The 20,275-nt window shown below is 43.7% G+C and overlaps 1 protein-coding gene and 1 long non-coding RNA gene across 2 annotated transcripts in view; one reads left to right on the forward strand and one right to left on the reverse strand.

Moving 5' to 3' along the window:
• The window catches only part of LOC127639470 (uncharacterized), a 376,863-nt gene that overhangs the window by 76,636 nt on the left and 279,952 nt on the right, over positions 1–20,275 (reverse strand). Inside the window, exon 10 of the mRNA XM_052121522.1 lies at positions 5,693–5,851. Coding sequence (XP_051977482.1) covers positions 5,693–5,851 — 159 coding nt within the window. The remainder of the gene's footprint in view (positions 1–5,692; positions 5,852–20,275) is intronic.
• Positions 11,204–12,361, forward strand: LOC127639417 (uncharacterized). Its single transcript, XR_007969968.1, has 3 exons — positions 11,204–11,288; positions 11,448–11,577; positions 12,255–12,361. It is a non-coding gene; the product is annotated as an uncharacterized LOC127639417 (long non-coding RNA).

Here is a 20,275-nt window from a genome sequence, read left to right on the forward strand (position 1 = left end):
AGAGAGAGAGAGAGAGAGAGCATGATCTTTTTCAAGTGGCTGCGAGAAAATAATCACTTTTTCCATGAAAACATAAAATAAGCAACTTTGAACAAACATTTCAATGTTCACAATAAATAAGTCTGAAAATGTCTGTTTGTATCTTACCTCAGTTTCATTGAACTTGTTTACATCCAACTGATCTGTTTGCTGATGAAGTTTGTTAGTTGATATAGATATTAATAACTCACACGGGCTTTCAAGAAACATGTGGGATGTCTGCTTTGTAGGGATGTAATATCATATATAAACAGATATAAAATCAGTGATTGAATGAGTAATGTTTACTCGCTCAATAGGAACATTGGAATATTTGGGCATGGCAATATGGCGGCACAGTGGCTTCACTGGTATGATGTGATGAGCAGTCCAGTTCTATATATATCAGTGGGACCAACACAATATTAGGCAGGTGGTTTTAATGTTGTGACTGATATGTATGATGATGTATGAAGTGTATGATCTGATGAAACACATTCATCACTGTTCAGAAAGTTTCCAGTATTCTGAATTCATCAACTCAAGACTAGAGAAAGTGTGTTTGTGATTCTTGTTTCATGTCAGTAAAACTGAATAATTTTGTTATTAAGCATCAAGTCTTTCCAAAAGCAGCAAAATTAAACTGTTGAACTGCTTTAAATGAACAAAACGGCACAATCATATACGGTCCCCACCGACAAACACAGTGCAGAAGAGAATATTTGGAGATTCACATAAAATCCAGAGTAGAAAGACTTCTTCACAAGTTTAAGACACGAGTCTGATGAGTTTATGATCAAGTGATCTCAGTGTTGGCTCATATGGAAGATAAATACAACTGCAGCTGCTGATCTCGAGTCAGATTTCCTTTCTCAATAGTAAGTGAGGTTTGGATTTGAGGTGGGAAACTGATCCTCGATCAGAGCAGCGTTATACCGAACAGAAGCAGGAATTGCAGCAGCAGCACAAACTGTTGTCGAGTCATTCAGTTGCTTCCTCTCTCTCTTCCTCTCTTCTCTCTCTCTTCCTCTCTCTCTTCTCTCTCTCTTCCTCTCTCTCTTCTTCTCTCTCTTCCTGTTCTCTCTCCTGTCCTTCAACATTCATCACATGAGTCTCGTTCTCTCTTTCATCCTCCTGTAAGAAAACACAGATTCACAGAAGATCAAAGAAATGAACAGGATTTGTGATTCAGAAGGGCAGAAAACAGCTCAAACTTACACAACACACATTTACTGTTGAAGTGAATAAAGTCTTTTTGAAATGTTTCATTTGACTGAGAAAGTAACAGTTGCACTTTATTTTACAGTATGTGTACTTTCAGTGTACTTACACAAACAAAAAAATATAGAATTATTGATTTACATGAATAATATTTGTAATTTTTAATATTAAAAATGAAATTTATCCAGTAAAAATATAATTCTCGCTCTAGTTTCACTTGTAGAATTTCACAGTTATCTTTCATTCACTCCTGATTAAAACATATTAAATTAATATGATTAAAAGATATCGAATTAATTCACTAGTTGGAATTTCAATTCTCATTTTTGATGTGTGTAATTTGGTTTTCACTTGTGGAAATGATCATTTCAGATATCTGTAATGTGATTGTGATTAATAAGAAAACCTGCAAAGAAACAAAATCAATATCTATAAAATAAATAATCTCTGAGACGCTTCAGATGAAATCAAACTGATCTGAATCTGTTGTAAATTCAGAGACAGAAAGATGTAATGCACATACTGAAGTATCTTACCTGAACATTGGGCTGCATCTCCATATCTGTTGAATAAAAACTCAATTAAACACATTTTCTATGTAAATATGTTTTGAGTATGAAAATAAAAATGTTCACATACTTAAAGACTCTTTTTTTCCCATTTAATCTCAAATTTTCGTCTTTTATATCAGCTGTATGTAATACTTGCCATTTTGTCCTCTTAGTCTTGAGCTTTTACAGCGATAGTAAATCACACCAGCAGTTACAGCGACAACCAGAACAACACCAACACATATTCCTGCTACAGCACCAGAAGACAGACCTGGATCTGGAGTTTGTCGTAATGATGAAGAGAGACAGTCATTAGTGTCACTGAATGTGATCTGATCTATGATTCATCAGCTCTTTATAACAATTGAAGATCTGCTACTGCAATGCATCTCTATTGACAACCGAACTTGTTCAATAAATGGATATATTTGGGGGTCACGAGTCGCCATGCAAGAAGCGGACGTCGCGGCGACAAGCTCTACGCACTTTGCTAAATTTGTTTATTATTTTCATGTTATAATCTGGTGAATTTTTATACAACCAGTTACACATTTGCTCTTTGAGGTAAAACGTGGCAAAGAAGTCAAATTCCTCGGGCTCTGGAGCAATTAAAAGACGCTTACATATTCAGGATGAAAACCCAGACAGGCCTACAGACGGGGACTCGATTTGGATGGCGCAGCGTGAGAGGAGATCCAGCGTCAACTGTCCAACATGTCGGTGATTCTGACGAAGGTTCTTGCTGACTTGGAGGATCTCGCTGTAATACGTCGATTGATTACGGCCATGGACACAAAATTCTCTGAGTTAGTTACAAGAGTGGCAGATGTTGAGAAAGTAATCGATTATCTGGAGTCATCGGAGAGGGTATTATCCGCTAATCCGCCCATGACCAAAGTTGATTTGGAACATGATCTTGAGAATCGAAGCCGCAGGCGTAACGTCCAAATTGTTCTAATTCCTGAGCATGAGGAGGGCAGAAATATGGTGAAATTCCTTGAAGAGCTTTTTCCGAGTCTGCTCGACATAACAGGCCATAAGCTGGAAATCGAGCGAGCTCACAGAGTTCTGGCTCGGAGATCTGCTGAGGAAGAAAGGCCCCTATCAATCCTGGCCAAATTTCTGAGATCATCCGATAAAGATCTTGTGTTGCGCCAGGTGAGGAGTAAAGGAAAGCTTTGGACACTACGGATGACCACAAAATATCTACATGCTCACACTAAGGATGTCTTTTATAAAGTTGACTGAGTAAGAGATGGTATATACTTTCATGAGGAGTCAATTGACTTGACCATCCGGGGAAACGGGATGCCTGTTTTGTTTCTTTTGTGTTGGTTCCGCCTATCGGCTGGAGCTTGTTCTGTTGAATAACACTGCCTCAAATCAGATGTGGATTAATCTGTTTGTTCTTCGTGCTTATGCCTCCTGCTGGCTGGAGTTTGTTTTGTTGAGTATTTTTATGGGACATTGGAATGATTACATCATCTGCTGAACTCATAACAGCTGGCTCACTGATCATTTGTTTTATGTTTGAGGAAACTGAACTGTTTTATATCGGCTGGAATTTGTTTTGTGTACTTTTGAGACATTTCAGTGAATTATGGCAAATCCGATGGGGCTCGTGGGCGTTCATGGACCTTTGGGATTGACGCCAGTTGGCGCTGTCATGCGCAGGGTAATGCACTTCTTCTTTTTACTGTTTGTTTTGTCCAGGGGGGAAGTTCGGGTTTGATCGTTTCACTAATGAGGAACGTGGTCTGTATAATCTTGTTTTTGACACACACAATTAATTTTTTCTATTATATTAAAATGTCAAATGTTAATAGGAGTGGATTGTCTTTCTCCACGTGGAACGTGAATGGGTTGGGACACCCTATACAAAGAAGGAAGTTTATTACTTTTCTTAAATGTAAGAAATATGATATTGATTTTCTTCAAGCAACGCACCTTTCCCATGAGGAAGCTGGAAAATTTGGGAAGATATCGGTGGACATATTTTCTTTAGTGCTGGCTCAAGTAAGAGTAAGGGAGTCATTATATTGGTAAATAAACATCTACAATTAAAATGTCTCAAACAGATTAAAGATAAATTAGGGAGAGTAATTATTGTTTTAGCTGAAATTCAGGGGCAAAGGTTGATGTTGGCTAATATTTACGCACCTAACACTGATGATCAGGAATTTTTATAGATCAGGAAGGGATGTTACAAGCCGCTGGTACCCCTCATGATATAATATTGAGAGGATATTTTAATCTATTGATGGATTCAGTCCTTGATCATAGTAAAGCAAAAGTGTGCAAGCCCCATAGAGCAACATTGACGGTTCACAGAATGTATAACATCTTGGTCTTACAGATATTTGCAGACTTTTTAACTCATCTGGTAGGGACTATACATTTTTTTCATCAGTCCATAAGATTTATTCTTGAATAGATTTTGTTTTATATCCAAATCCCTCATTTCATCTGCTGTTGATTGCTCAATTGGAAACATCTTAGTCTCAGATCATTCCCTGGTGAGTTTAAAGGTGTTTCCATATGGAGAAAAATAAATCATATGGTTGGTGCCTTAATGTGTCCCTTTTGCAAAATCCTGAATTCCAACAAATGTTAAAGACTGAAATCAAAGTTTATATGGAGACCAACTGGTCCTCAGTATCCTCTGTGGGCGTGGCTTGGGAGGTACTTAAGGCGGTTCTTAGGGGTCGGATCATACAGTATGCCTCATTCATCAAACAATCCAAACCACGAGAGCATGTGGAGTTGGAGGGAAATATTAAAAGTGCAGAGACAGAGCTGAAGCGCGTTTGTCATCTGATGGCCTCGGAGAATTGACCCGTTTGATATACAGATATAATACTATTTTGTTGAGCAAGGTGGAGTTTTGGTTACTCAGGGCAAGACAGTCATACTTTGAGTCAGCGGACAAAGCAGGAAAACTTTTGGCTAGATATATAAAGTAGAGAGTCTTTTTCTACCATTCCCTCAGTGAAATCTGCTGGTGGTGAAATGTTTTCCTCGGCTATTGATATTAATAATGCTTTTACAGAATTCTACTTTGATCTCTACAGTTCCACGTCTTCGCCTTATCTACAGGCAAGGCTCCGGGGCCTGACGGCTTTGCCGCTGAGTTTTTTCAATCGAGAAGGAGGGAAAAACCAGCTCCACTTTTGCTCTAACTTTATATGGAATCATTAAAGAACGGAAAGCTTCCGCCAACCATGACACAAGCCCAGGTCAGTCTTATTCTTAAAAAGTACAAAGATCCAAGAGAGTATAAAAGTTACCATCCAATTTCCCTGATCCAATTAGATTTTGGCTAATCGATTAAGTAAATTTATGACATCACTTCAGGTGGGGTTTATTTGAGGCCGTAGCTCTTCTGATTACATTAGGCGTCTCATCAATACCATGTGGTCAGTAGCCACAGATATAGACACTTTATAGAAGGCTGGGCAACACAGGATTATTTAATAAAAAATGGGGTAGGTATTTGGATTTTGTGGAGGGCTCTCGTGGGGAGACTGTGGAGGGAAATGGGCAATATTGAATGTGTGTTTTTTTCTTAAAACTGTCTGTTGATTTATTGCATATTTTGTGTGTCATTATTGGTTTGATGTCAGGCCACTGGAGTGTGTGTGTGTGTGTGTTTGTGTTGGGTGGGGGGTGGTGGGAACGTTCGGAGGGAAGGGTTTAGGTTTATTTTATGTGATTCCGTGTTTCTTGTTATGTTTCTTGTTATATACATTGGAATCAATAAAGATTGTTAATTACAAAAAAGTTGGAAACAAATGAATATATTTAAATCAATAAAAAGTACAAATTGCTCTGATGAAAGAATTACTGAGTTCATTTAAAAAGACGTCATGGTAAAATGTATTAAATGATGAAATCGTCCTCACCGCTGACATTAACACTGAAGCTCTTTACGCTGACGCTGCTGCTGATACTGCTGCTGATCTCTAGTTGATAAAGTCCAGAGTCTGTAGTTCTGCTGTTTGTGATAGTGAGATCTCCAGTCTGATGGTCAATCTTCAGTCTGTCTCTGAATCTCTCAGCACCTTCATCACACGTCACATCTGTACAGCTCTTACTGGGATCTTCCTTCATTTCAGCTATCATGAGTGTCATTGAAATACCACGTCATCACAACATCTCCCTGTTTTACAGTATCATCAGTGTGTAGAGTGACAGAATCTCCTTCAATCACCGACTTTATCTTCATTTCAGCAGCAGACACTCCTGAAACACACATGAACAGTTTCTTCTTTTGGGTGAATAAACCTCCACCATAGTAGAGGACAGAACTGAGGAAATAACAATTGTGCACCTAAATTACTGAACCACACATATGCAACAGCTGGTCTGATTTGATCGTAAGTATCTAAGTACATCACATGATACAAGTAAGATTAAAGGAGAAGTCTGAGCCCCTGAGTAGGAAGCTTGTTGAAGCTCAACTCTGGAAAGGTATTTATAATGGTCATGAAAAGGAAAATCAAAATGTCTTTTTATTTTTTACATATTTCTATGGTATACTGGAAAACAATGATAAGCATTTCATAAGTTTTAAAGGCTTTTATTGGCAAAACCATTCAATCTATGCAAAGAGTCAACATTTCCTGTGTTGACCCTTGTTCTTCATCACCTCTGCAATTTGCTCTGACATGGTGCTCCATCATGCTGGAAAATGCACAGATCATCACCAAATTGCTCCTGGATCAATGGGAGAAGTTGCTCTTGTAGGACATTTTGATACCATTCTTTATTCATGGCAGTGTTTTTGGGCATAATTGAGAGCCCACTCCCTTGGATGAAAAGCAACCCCACACATGGATAGTCTCAGGATGCTTCACTGTTGGTATGACACAGGACTCATAGTAGCTTCACCTTTTCTTCTCTGGACTATCGATTTCCCAGATGTCGCAAACAGTCGGAAGGGGCTTCATTATAGAAAATAACTTTATACCAGTCTTATGCTGTCCAATCCTTTTACTTCCTGCAGAATTTCAGTCTGTCCTTGATGTTTTTCTTGGACACAAGTGCTTTGCTGCCCTTCTTGACACCAGGCCATTGTCCAAAAGTCTTAGCCTGCTAGCGTGCAGATGCACTCACACCAACCTGTTGGACAACACAGCGACAGTAGCGTATATAAACCGCCAATTCTCGTCTCATTTCACAACTCACCCATCATCTCCTCCTCTGGAGTCAGGTCTCAGGTCGCTGCAGGCCAATCACACACCAGGCAACCTCAATGCTGCAGCGGATGCGCTTTGTGGCAGGTGACGCTCAGGGAGAGTGGGGACTCCAGATTGTCCAGCTGATTTTGAGTTGATTCGGCAAATCACAGGTAGACCTGTTCAGCTTCCGGGAATCCTCCCACTGCCCACTCTGGTATTCCCTGACGGGAGCCCCTTCGGGACAGACGTGCTGGCACACAGCTGGACCCTGGGGCCCCCAGTGAACCTGTCACGATTCCCTTGTTGTCTGCCCTGGCTTTCACTTGTCTCTGTCCAAAACTACACTTCCCATGATCCTCGGCCCTCATCACTGCCAGCCCTGTGTCATTGTGCTCACCTGATTGTAGTTTGTCATCATCATGTCTCTAGTGTATATAAACCCTGTTTGTTCTCCATTCCCTTGTCTATCGTTGATGTTTGTGGACGCCTGTTTCCTTGGTCTTTATGTGTTTATCCTTCTTGTATGTTTTCCGTGTTTTTGGTTTATTTCCCCATCGCGGGTATTTCCTTTGTTTTGGTTTTGTCTATTTAAGTTTTTTTCCGTATCAGTAAAAGTAACACTAGATCCTGTCTCCACGTCTGCCTTCATCTGCAAGCGTAACAGAACGATAGACCGCAAATGGATCTAGCGGTGCAACGTACAAACTTCCTGCTGCTCAGCCTGAAGCAAGAGGACCGTCCATTGGAAGACCACATCTGCGACTTCATCAAACTGCCAAATATCTCGGACTTCCCGGACTCATCCCTGGTGGTATTCTTCAGGTGCAATTTACATGTTTCGCTCAAGGAGCGGTTGCCACCGGCGACGCGCGGCTGGACGCTACAGGACTACATAGAGGCTACTTTATTGGTCTGTGGTTCACCGTTCACCGTGGGCATCGCTGAGGAGGATCCTACCTCTCCTCCCTCAGTGGTGACTCTCCAGTCGCCAATGACGCCAGCCCCATCTGTCAGCGAGCTCACCCCCACGCCAGTCTCTTCCCTTGAGCCAGTGCGGTCAACCTCTTCACGCCAGCCCCGGTCTGCGAGCCAGAGCCCACGCCGGCCCCGGTCTGCGAGCCAGAGCCCACGCCGGCCCCGGTCTGCGAGCCAGAGCCCACGCCAACCACGCACAGCGTTCCAGCGTTGCCAGTCTCACCGCCTGGAGGAAGAGGAGAAGGAAAATCCTCAGCTATCCGACCTTCACCTCCAGCAGCTCCGTCCCCAGAACCCCCGCGCTCGGACCTCAGTGTCCAGCGGCCCCAAGCTCCCACATACCACGGCTAACCAGCCAGAGCCTGAAGCCTCAAACGTCAATGAGCCAGTGCCAGAAGCCTCAAGCGTCAGTGAGTCAGCGCATGTAGCCTCGATCCCCCTGAGCCAGCGCCTGTAGCCTCGACCGTTCCTGAGCAAGCGCCTGTAGCCTCGACCGTCCCAGAACCAGTAGCCTTGACCGTCCAAGAGCCAGCGCCAGTAGCCTTGACCGTCCAAGAGCCAGCGCCAGTAGCCAGGATCGTCCAAGAGCCAGCGCCCCTCGAGCCTTCCAGGGCTCCGCCTCTCAAGTCTCTCGAGTCTTCCAGGGCTCCTCCTCCCGAGCCTTCCAGGGCTCCGCCTCTCAAGTCTCTCGAGCCTCCCAGGGCTCCTATCGGGCCTCCCAGGGCTCCGCCTCTCAAGTCTTCCAGGGCTCCTCCTCCCGAGCCTCCCAGGGCTCCGCCTCTCAAGACTCTCGAGCCTCCCAGGGCTCCTCCTCTTGAGCCCCCCGAGCCTTCTAGGGCTCCGCCTCCCGAGCTTCCCAGGGCTCCGCCTCTCACGTCTCTCGAGCCTCCCAGGGCTCCTCCTCTCGAGCCTCCCGAGCCTTCTAGGGCTCCGCCTCCCGAGCCTCCTAGGGCTCCGCCTCTCAAGTCTCTCGAGCCTCCCAGGGCTACTCTCGGCCTCCCAGGGCTCCTCTCGAGCCTCCCAGGGCTCCGCTTCTCGAGCCTCCCAGGGCTCCTCTCGGGCCTCCCAGGGCTCCGCCTCTCAAGTCTTCCAGGGCTCCTCCTCCCGAGCCTCCCAGGGCTCCGCCTCTCAAGTCTCTCGAGCCTCCCAGGGCTCCTCCTCTCGAGCCCCCCGAGCCTTCTAGGGCTCCGCCTCCCGAGCTTCCCAGGGCTCCGCCTCTCACGTCTCTCGAGCCTCCCAGGGCTCCTCCTCTCGAGCCTCCCGAGCCTTCTAGGGTTCCGCCTCCCGAGCCTCCTAGGGCTCCGCCTCTCAAGTCTCTCGAGCCTTCCAGGGCTCCGCCTCTTGAGCCTCCCAGGGCTCCGCCTCTCGAGCCACCCAGGGCTCCGCCTCTCGAGCCACCCAGGGCTCCGCCTCCCGAGCCTCCCGAGCCTCTTTCGGCTCCGCCTCCCGAGTCTCCTGGGCCTCCGCCTCCCGAGCCTCCTACGGCTCCGCCTCCCGATTCTCCTAGGGCTCCGCCTCCCGAGCATCCTGAGCCTCCTATGGCTCCGCCTCCCGAGCCTCCTACGGCTCCGCCCCCCGAGCCTCCTATGGCTCCGCCTACCACGGCTCCGCCTCCGGAGTCTCCCGAGCCTCTCCCGGTTCCGCCTCCGAAGCCTCCCTCGGCTCCACCCCCTGAGCCTCCCACAGCTCCACCAACCACGGCTCCACCTCCGCAGCCTCCTTCAGCTCCGCCTCCGAAGCCTCCCTCTGCTCTGCTTCCTGAGCCTCCCACGGCTCCGCCCCCTGTGCCTTCCACGGCTCCGCCTACCACGGCTACGCCTCCGGAGTCTCAGAAGTCCTCCTTGGTTCCGCCAGCTCCCCCAGTGGCCACTCCACCTCCTAGGCCAACTAAACCTGCCCCCACCCGGTGGATGCCCCCCAGACCACCTGTTCCTGGCCCCGTCTCATACCCCCAGAGACTGTCTGTCTGCCCTCTCGGCCTCCCTGGTCTGCTTGCCCGCCCCTTGTGCCCCCATGGACTGCCTAATTGCCCCTGGTGCCCCCGTGAACTGCCTAATTGCCCCTTGTGCCCCCGTGGACTGCCTAATTGCCCCTTGTGCCCCCATGGACTGCCTGTCTGCTCTCTGTGCCCCCGTGGACTGCCTGTCTTGTGCCCCTTTGGTCTGCCCATTTTCCCCTTGTGCTCCCTTGGTCTGTCTGTTTGCCCCTTGTGCTCCCTTCATCTGTCTGTTTGCCCCTTGTCCCCTCTTTGGCCTGCTCCCCCGCCCCCCTCACTCCTTGGACGATTTATGTTTTTTTTTTGAGGATTTCCTTTTTGGTTTTGTTTTTGAGGAGCGTCTGGAAGACGCTCCTTTGAGGGGGGGTTATGTCACGATTCCCTTGTTGTCTGCCCTGGCTTTCACTTGTCTCTGTCCAAAACTACACTTCCCATGATCCCCGGCCCTCATCACTGCCAGCCCTGTGTCATTGTGCTCACCTGATTGTAGTTTGTCATCATCATGTCTCCAGTGTATATAAACCCTGTTTGTTCTCCATTCCCTTGTCTATCGTTGATGTTTGTGGACGCCTGTTTCCTTGGTCTTTATATGTTTATCCTTCTTGTTAACTCCGTGTTTTTGGTTTATTTCCCCATCGCGGGTATTTCCTTTGTTTTGGTTTTATCTATTTAAGCTTTTTCCGTATCAATAAAGTAACACTGCGTTTAGATCCTGTCTCCACGTCTGCCTTCATCTGCAAGCGTAACAGAACCTACTTGCACAGACCATGTGGAAGGTCAGGGAGGATGAGGAACAAGTCACCCTCGTGGTGCCGTACTGGCCAATCCAGACTTGATTCTCGGACCTCATGCTTCTGCATAACCGCACCTCCCTGGCAATTCCCATGAGGAGGACCTTCTTTATCAGGGACAAGGCACCATCTGGCACCCACGCCCAGACCTCTGGAATCTCCACGTCTGGTTCTTAGTAAGAAGACTGAAAAACATCTGAACAGTGATCCATAAAGTTGCATTCATTTTAATGCTATTAAGTTGATATTGCATTTTTCAATAAATTGTTAGATTTCACTGAATTGGTATTAACATTTTTAGGCCACTCTAAAATATGGGAGCTACACCATGATGTACCTGCAGAGTAACATATTAACCATACTGGACATTCAGCTAGTGCAGTTGACTTTGACCCCTAACATTACACAATCACACAGTGCAAGCACATGGTTATGTATTAAGAGAATTGGTGCTTCTCAATAAGCTCCCAAATTTAGTAGTCCAGGCACTGATCAGGTAATCAAATGCAAATTGCTAAATACTGATTCACAAGCAGGGGAGCTGATTGAGACACAGGTAATGTTAATCAATGTCCTGATGGTGTTTAAAATATCATTAATTCTACATTGGACAATATTAATTGTGGAGGCACTTGAAATAATAATCAAATATAATCTAAAACCTCATTGCGGTTTTTTCCTGCCTGATTTATTTATTGTGCATATTTTTAACTAGTGCAATGAGGTTATTGGCAGCTACCATATGGAGGAGGAGGGTCTAAAAAAAGCCTGGCCGGCACCCTCAGACTCCTCAGAGAATGAGCGCAAAATCACACAGTTCAACGATGTCTGGCATCTGGAGAAAGGTAATAACCTAGTCTTAACAATATGAACCTATGACAATTTGTTTTATGTATGTCTGCTTTTAATTCATTACACTGAAATTGTCCCTAGATTTAGGTTTGTCCAAGAAGTTGGATAAAATTGGACTGTCTGTCAGCATAAAGAACCACGTTTACTGCCACATCATCTAAATCCAGCACAGAGAAAGTAGCAATATATAATATACAATTATTGTTCATATTATTCTTCATCACACCTTCTGAACTTTGAACTAAACCCCCAAATGAAGAAGAAATAAAAGAGTCAATATAATGAGAAACTGTGTTACTGGATTAGAGAAAGAGATTATATTTATATGTGAATTAATATACAGGTAAAGTGAAGATTATTTAATCAAATTTGCTTTTAAACACTCATTAAATGACTCACCAGGTTGAACGGTGACAGTGAACATCTTTTTCATCTCTGATGGCATTGATGATCCATAGTAGATAAACTCCAGAGTCTGTAATTCTGATGTTCATGATGGTGAGAGATCCAGTCTGATTGTTCAACTTCAGTCTGTCTCTGAATCTCTCATTATAACCACCTGGACACGTCACATCTGTACAGAACTCACTGAGATCTCTGTTGATTTGAGCTATGATACTGACATTAAAATACCATTGAATTAAATTGGTTCTGTTATTCTGTATTCTAGTAACAGCAGTGCGTAATGTAGGAGAATAGCCCTCCATCACTGACACAGACGTCTTCATTTCATCAACACCAAACACACCTGGAGACACAAATGAACAGTCACTCTTCAAGATGCACAACAGGAAAACACTGTGAAAATGATTCTTTTACAGGTCATATTGTCAAGATGACACAAACACAACAAGAACATTCAATCATGACACAAACATATTTCTCAAGTATGTCTTGTACACATCCATACACACAACACAATCCACAACACATTCACACTGTATATCCCTCCTCATGCACACAACACAATCCACATCACATTCACACTGTATATCCCTCCTCATGTACACAACACAATCCACATCATATTCACACTGTATATCCCTCCTCATGTACACAACACAATCCACATCACATTCACACTGTATATCCCTCCTCATGCACGCAACACAATCCACATCATATTCACACTGTATATCCCTCCTCATGCACGCAACACAATCCACATCATATTCACACTGTATATCCCTCCTCATGCACGCTAACACAATCCACATCATATTCACACTGTATATCCCTCCTCATGCACGCTAACACAATCCACATCACATTCACACTGTATATCCCTCCTCATGCACACAACACAATCCACATCACATTCACACTGTATATCCCTCCTCATGTACGCTAACACAATCCACATCACATTCACACTGTATATCCCTCCTCATGCACACAACACAATCCACATCACATTCACACTGTATATCCCCTCCTCATACACGCTAACACAATCCACATCACATTCACACTGTATATCCATCCTCATGTACGCAACACAATCCACATCACATTCACACTGTATATCCCTCCTCATGCACACAACACAATCCACATCACATTCACACTGTATATCCCTCCTCATACACGCTAACACAATCCACATCACATTCACACTGTATGTCCCTCCTCATGCACGCTAACACAATCCACATCACATTCACACTGTATATCCCCTCCTCATGCACACAACACAATCCACATCACATTCACACTGTATATCCCTCCTCATGCACACAACACAATCCACATCACATTCACACTGTATATCCCTCCTCATGCACACAACACAATCCACATCACATTCACACTGTATATCCCTCCACATGCACGCAACACAATCCACATCACATTCACACACTGTATATCCCCTCCTCATGCACGCAACACAATCCACATCACATTCACACTGTATATCCCTCCTCATGCACGCAACACAATCCACATCACATTCACACTGTATATCCCTCCTCATGCACGCAACACAATCCACATCACATTCACACTGTATATCCCTCCTCATGCACACAACACAATCCACATCACATTCACACTGTATATCCCTCCTCATGTACACAACACAATCCACATCACATTCACACTGTATATCCCTCCTCATGTACACAACACAATCCACATCACATTCACACTGTATATCCCTCCTCATGCACGCAACACAATCCACATCACATTCACACTGTATATCCCTCCTCATGCACACAACACAATCCACATCACATTCACACTGTATATCCCTCCTCATGTACACAACACAATCCACATCACATTCACACTGTATATCCCTCCTCATGCACACAACACAATCCACATCACATTCACACTGTATATCCCTCCTCATGCACACAACACAATCCACATCACATTCACACTGTATATCCCTCCTCATGCACACAACACAATCCACATCACATTCACACTGTATATCCCTCCTCATGCACGCAACACAATCCACATCACATTCACACTGTATATCCCTCCTCATGCACGCAACACAATCCACATCACATTCACACACTGTATATCCCTCCTCATGCACGCAACACAATCCACATCACATTCACACACTGTATATCCCTCCTCATGCACACAACACAATCCACATCACATTCACACTGTATATCCCTCCTCATGCACACAACACAATCCACATCACATTCACACCGTATATCCCTCCTCATGCACGCAACACAATCCACATCACATTCACACCGTATATCCCTCCTCATGCACGCAACACAATCCACATCACATTCACACCGTATATCCCTCCACATGCACGCAACACAATCCACATCACATTCACACCGTATATCCATCCTCATGTACGCAACACAATCCACATCACATTCACACCGTATATCCCTCCTCATGCACGCAACACAATCCACATCACATTCACACACTGTATATCCCTCCTCATGCACGCAACACAATCCACATCACATTCACACTGTATATCCCTCCTCATGCACGCAACACAATCCACATCACATTCACACACTGTATATCCCTCCTCATGCACGCAACACAATCCACATCACATTCACACACTGTATATCCCTCCTCATGCACGCAACACAATCCACATCACATTCACACACTGTATATCCCTCCTCATGCACGCAACACAATCCACATCACATTCACACACTGTATATCCCTCCTCATGCACGCAACACAATCCACATCACATTCACACTGTATATCCCTCCTCATGCACGCAACACAATCCACATCACATTCACACTGTATATCCCTCCTCATGCACGCAACACAATCCACATCACATTCACACTGTATATCCCTCCTCATGCACACAACACAATCCACATCACATTCACACTGTATATCCCTCCTCATGCACACAACACAATCCACATCACATTCACACTGTATATCCCTCCTCATGCACGCAACACAATCCACATCACATTCACACTGTATATCCCTCCTCATGCACGCAACACAATCCACATCACATTCACACTGTATATCCCTCCTCATGCACGCAACACAATCCACATCACATTCACACTGTATATCCCTCCTCACGCACGCAACACAATCCACATCACATTCACACTGTATATCCCTCCTCACGCACGCAACACAATCCACATCACATTCACACTGTATATCCCTCCTCACGCACGCGACACAATCCACATCACATTCACACACTGTATATCCCTCCTCACGCACGCGACACAATCCACATCACATTCACACTGTATATCCCTCCTCACGCACACGACACAATCCACATCACATTCACACTGTATATCCCTCCTCATGCACACGACACAATCCACATCACATTCACACTGTATATCCCTCCTCACGCACACGACACAATCCACATCACATTCACACTGTATATCCCTCCTCATGCACACAACACAATCCACATCACATTCACACACTGTATATCCCTCCTCATGCACGCAACACAATCCACATCACATTCACACACTGTATATCCCTCCTCATGCACGCAACACAATCCACATCACATTCACACTGTATATCCCCTCCTCATGCACGCAACACAATCCACATCACATTCACACTGTATATCCCTCCTCATGCACACAACACAATCCACATCACATTCACACTGTATATCCCTCCTCATGCACACAACACAATCCACATCACATTCACACTGTATATCCCTCCTCATGCACACAACACAATCCACATCACATTCACACTGTATATCCCTCCTCATGCACGCAACACAATCCACATCACATTCACACTGTATATCCCTCCTCATGCACACAACACAATCCACATCACATTCACACTGTATATCCCTCCTCATGCACACAACACAATCCACATCACATTCACACTGTATATCCCTCCTCATGCACACAACACAATCCACATCACATTCACACTGTATATCCCTCCTCATGCACGCAACACAATCCACATCACATTCACACTGTATATCCCTCCTCACGCACGCAACACAATCCACATCACATTCACACTGTATATCCCTCCTCACGCACACAACACAATCCACATCACATTCACACACTGTATATCCCTCCTCACGCACGCAACACAATCCACATCACATTCACACTGTATATCCCTCCTCATGCACACGACACAATCCACATCACATTCACACTGTATATCCCTCCTCACGCACACGACACAATCCACATCACATTCACACTGTATATCCCTCCTCACGCACACGACACAATCCACATCACATTCACACTGTATATCCCTCCTCACGCACACGACACAATCCACATCACATTCACACTGTATATCCCTCCTCATGCACACAACACAATCCACATCACATTCACACTGTATATCCCTCCTCATGCACACAACACAATCCACATCACATTCACACTGTATATCCCTCCTCATGCACACAACACAATCCACATCACATTCACACTGTATATCCCTCCTCACGCACACAACACAATCCACATCACATTCACACTGTATATCCCTCCTCACGCACGCAACACAATCCACATCACATTCACACTGTATATCCCTCCTCACGCACGCAACACAATCCACATCACATTCACACTGTATATCCCTCCTCACGCACGCAACACAATCCACATCACATTCACACTGTATATCCCTCCTCACGCACACAACACAATCCACATCACATTCACACTGTATATCCCTCCTCATGCACTCGACACAATCCACATCACATTCACACTGTATATCCCTCCTCATGCACACGACACAATCCACATCACATTCACACTGTATATCCCTCCTCATGCACACGACACAATCCACATCACATTCACACTGTATATCCCTCCTCATGCACACGACACAATCCACATCACATTCACACTGTATATCCCTCCTCATGCACACAACACAATCCACATCACATTCACACTGTATATCCCTCCTCATGCACACAACACAATCCACATCACAATCACACTGTATATCCATCCTCATGTACACAACACAATCCACATCATATGGGGCAATATACAAAACCATTAGGGCTCATTCTATTCATTGTTGCTATCTGGGTTTTGTTTTTCTGTGTATTAAACATCTGTGGGCAGTTAAATGTGCTGTCTGCTGAACATCATTACCCTAATTACTCTGTAATGAATTTCATTTTAACATGTTTTATCATAAAGGCAATTTTTTCCCCTTTTTTATGATTTATATTATTTTTTTATATAGTTTTCAGACGGTCCCTTACACACCATAGGCCAAATTTCCAACTTATATCGATGTTAAATTAACGAGCTGGAACGATTTCACCTGATGACATCTGACCAGCTTAAATACAGGATACATCGCGTCACATTCATCTTTAAATACAGGACAATCATTTTACGGGACGGGCGGCAACCCTAAATCTCATTCATTCATATGGAAACACGGAACCGACAAACACATTCGGGATCATTATATGAAGCTGTGTCAGTTTGTGAATGTTTTATCATTAATATGAAGAATGTAACAATGTCTTACCATCATCGAGCACAAAACACACAGTGAGCAAATAAAAGAAGATCTTCATTTTCATCCGATGTTCTGGAGAAAAATGTAAATTGCCATCTGCGGCTTCGAGCTGTTTAGAAAATAATGTCTTCTATGTAAGAAATGCAACAAGACGAATACATACAACAGTAACTTTCACACTTGAAACAACAATTAAAGATAATAATAAATACATAAAACTGACAATGATATTCGTCATATTCACATGCTGATGAGAGTGAAACCAACGCCCCGTTCAGCTTGTGTCTATACTGCTGTCGCTCTTTAAACATTATTGGTCGACTGCAGAACTGCCCACAGCTTCAAAAAACTGATCTCAGATGAGCAAATGATTGCCAGTGAAACTAATATATAATTCAGATTTAACAGTGAATCATTTGTTTTGCCTCTAATAATGAACATTCTGCAGGGGAGAGCTTTTATATAAACTACAGCTGTGCTTAATGCATTATATCATGAACAAGATGAACAATATAGTAAGACAATTTCTGGTACATTATCCAATTTAATCAGAAATCAGTTTACTTGCTGCTAAAAATGAGCATTCTGGATGGGGATCTGTTATAATCTGCATCAATACTCAATGCATTATATCAATACAAAGATCTTTTAATGTATCAAACTCATTCAGAACAATTTCTGATACATTTTTACAAGCATCATCGTTTTATTATATCCATGTAATCTGTTACAGAAACATGATATAGAACAGTGAAATCGATGACAACAACTCCTCCGTCTTTCCTGATCTCCATTATCTCACAGGAGACAGATGACGTGAATTTCACAATTGTCACAGTCCAAATCACTGAGATCACATTTTTCCCCATTCTGATGGTTAATGTGAACATTAACTGAAGCTCCTGACCCGTATCTGCATGATTTTATGCACTGCACTGCTGCCGCATGATTGGCCACATGATTGGCTGATTAGATAATCACATGGAATTTGTGTATTTCTTTAACTTCTGATCTCCTGGGATTTTCACACACAACAGTCTCTAGAATTGACTCCGAATGGTGCCAGAAACAAAAAATATCCAGTGAGAGGCAGCTCTGCGGATGGAAATGCCTTTTTGATGAGAGTGGTCAACAGAAAATTTAGAAACCCAGTGAGCAAGCCAAAGGCGACTGTGGCAAGGAACACAAAACTCCATTAGATGTTGGTTAATAGAGAAAAAACTGTAAGATTAATGACTAATGTCTTTGATGTTCATCCTGGATTAACTGCAGAAGTTCACATAGATGCAATTGTCTTTTGTTAGCTGATGAAGGTTTTAGTTGTCAATTAATTGATAGTCTATTTTAAGAGTGTAGTCCATCAACAGACCAAGCTAATGCAGGCTGAGATCAGTGAGGTTCAAACAGCCGGTAATTTCAGTGAGGTCTGTCAAAAAGTGAAATCATCATTTATTCATCATCATTCAGCGACATGTAGCAGTGGAGTCCAATACGAAGCAGGAATGGAGCTGGATCCAGGTTCTGGTGACCTCAGGATAGGAGTCCCAAGGCTGAGACAGGGAAACAAATAGAATAGTAATAGCATAGATGCCATTCAATTTTTATGCAGAGTTATAGATCATGATCAATGTTTCTGGTTCTTGCAGCCCTAACTAAAGCAGCATAATCGTGTGTTGAGGGATAAATTAGGTGTATGCCTGGCTTAATAGATGAGTATTTAGTCTAGACTTAAACTGAGAATGTGTGTCTGAGTCCCGAACAGTGTCAGGGAGACTATTCCATAGTTTAGGAGCCAAATATGAAAAGGATCTTCCTCCTTTTGTGGATTTTAATATTCTAGGAACTATAAACAGGCCAGTGTTTTTTGCGATCGTAATGAACGTGATGGAATATAGCGTGTCAGAAGGTCACTTAAGAACTGCAGAGCTAGACCATTCAAAGCTTTGTATGTAGCTAACAGAATTTTCAAATTAACGATGATATAATGAGGCTAAAATTATATTTTAGCAGCTTGCTTTTAGAGGTTTTTGGTCTGATAATTAATCCCTCTGTTTTGTTGGAATTAAGGAGAAGGGCATTTCTGGCCATTCAATCTTTGATTTCACTGATACAATCTGCTAATTTTGAGAATTGTTTAGAAGAAATATAAAGTTGTGTATCGTCGGCATAGCAGTGGAAACTTATTCCATGATTCCTGATAATATCTCCCAAGGGAAACATATACAAGGAGAAAAGCAGAGGCCCTAAAACTGATCCCTGTGGCACTCCATATTTTACTTTTGTTTGATTTGGCAATTTCTCATTTACATAGACAAAGTGGTAGTGGTCTACTAAATAGGACCTAAACCATGCTAATGCAACTCCACAAATGGCAACAGATTCTCCAGCCTATTTGTGATCTATGGTGTTGAAGGCAGCACTAAGATCTAAAAGCACTAAAAGTGAAATGCAGCCACGGTTAGATGATAAGAGCAAGTCATTAGTAACTCTGATAAGTGCAGTCTCTGTACTGTGATGAGGCCTAAATCCTGACTGAAATTCTTCAGTATTATTCTCTGTAGAAATAAACATATTTGGGAGAACACTATCTTTTCTAGTATTTGACATAAACGGGAGATTTGAAATCAGTCTATATTTAGCCAGTTCTCCAGGATCAAGTTGTGGCTT

This window comes from Xyrauchen texanus, chromosome 48 (assembly GCF_025860055.1).
Source record: "Xyrauchen texanus isolate HMW12.3.18 chromosome 48, RBS_HiC_50CHRs, whole genome shotgun sequence".
NCBI classification, from domain to species: domain Eukaryota; kingdom Metazoa; phylum Chordata; class Actinopteri; order Cypriniformes; family Catostomidae; genus Xyrauchen; species Xyrauchen texanus.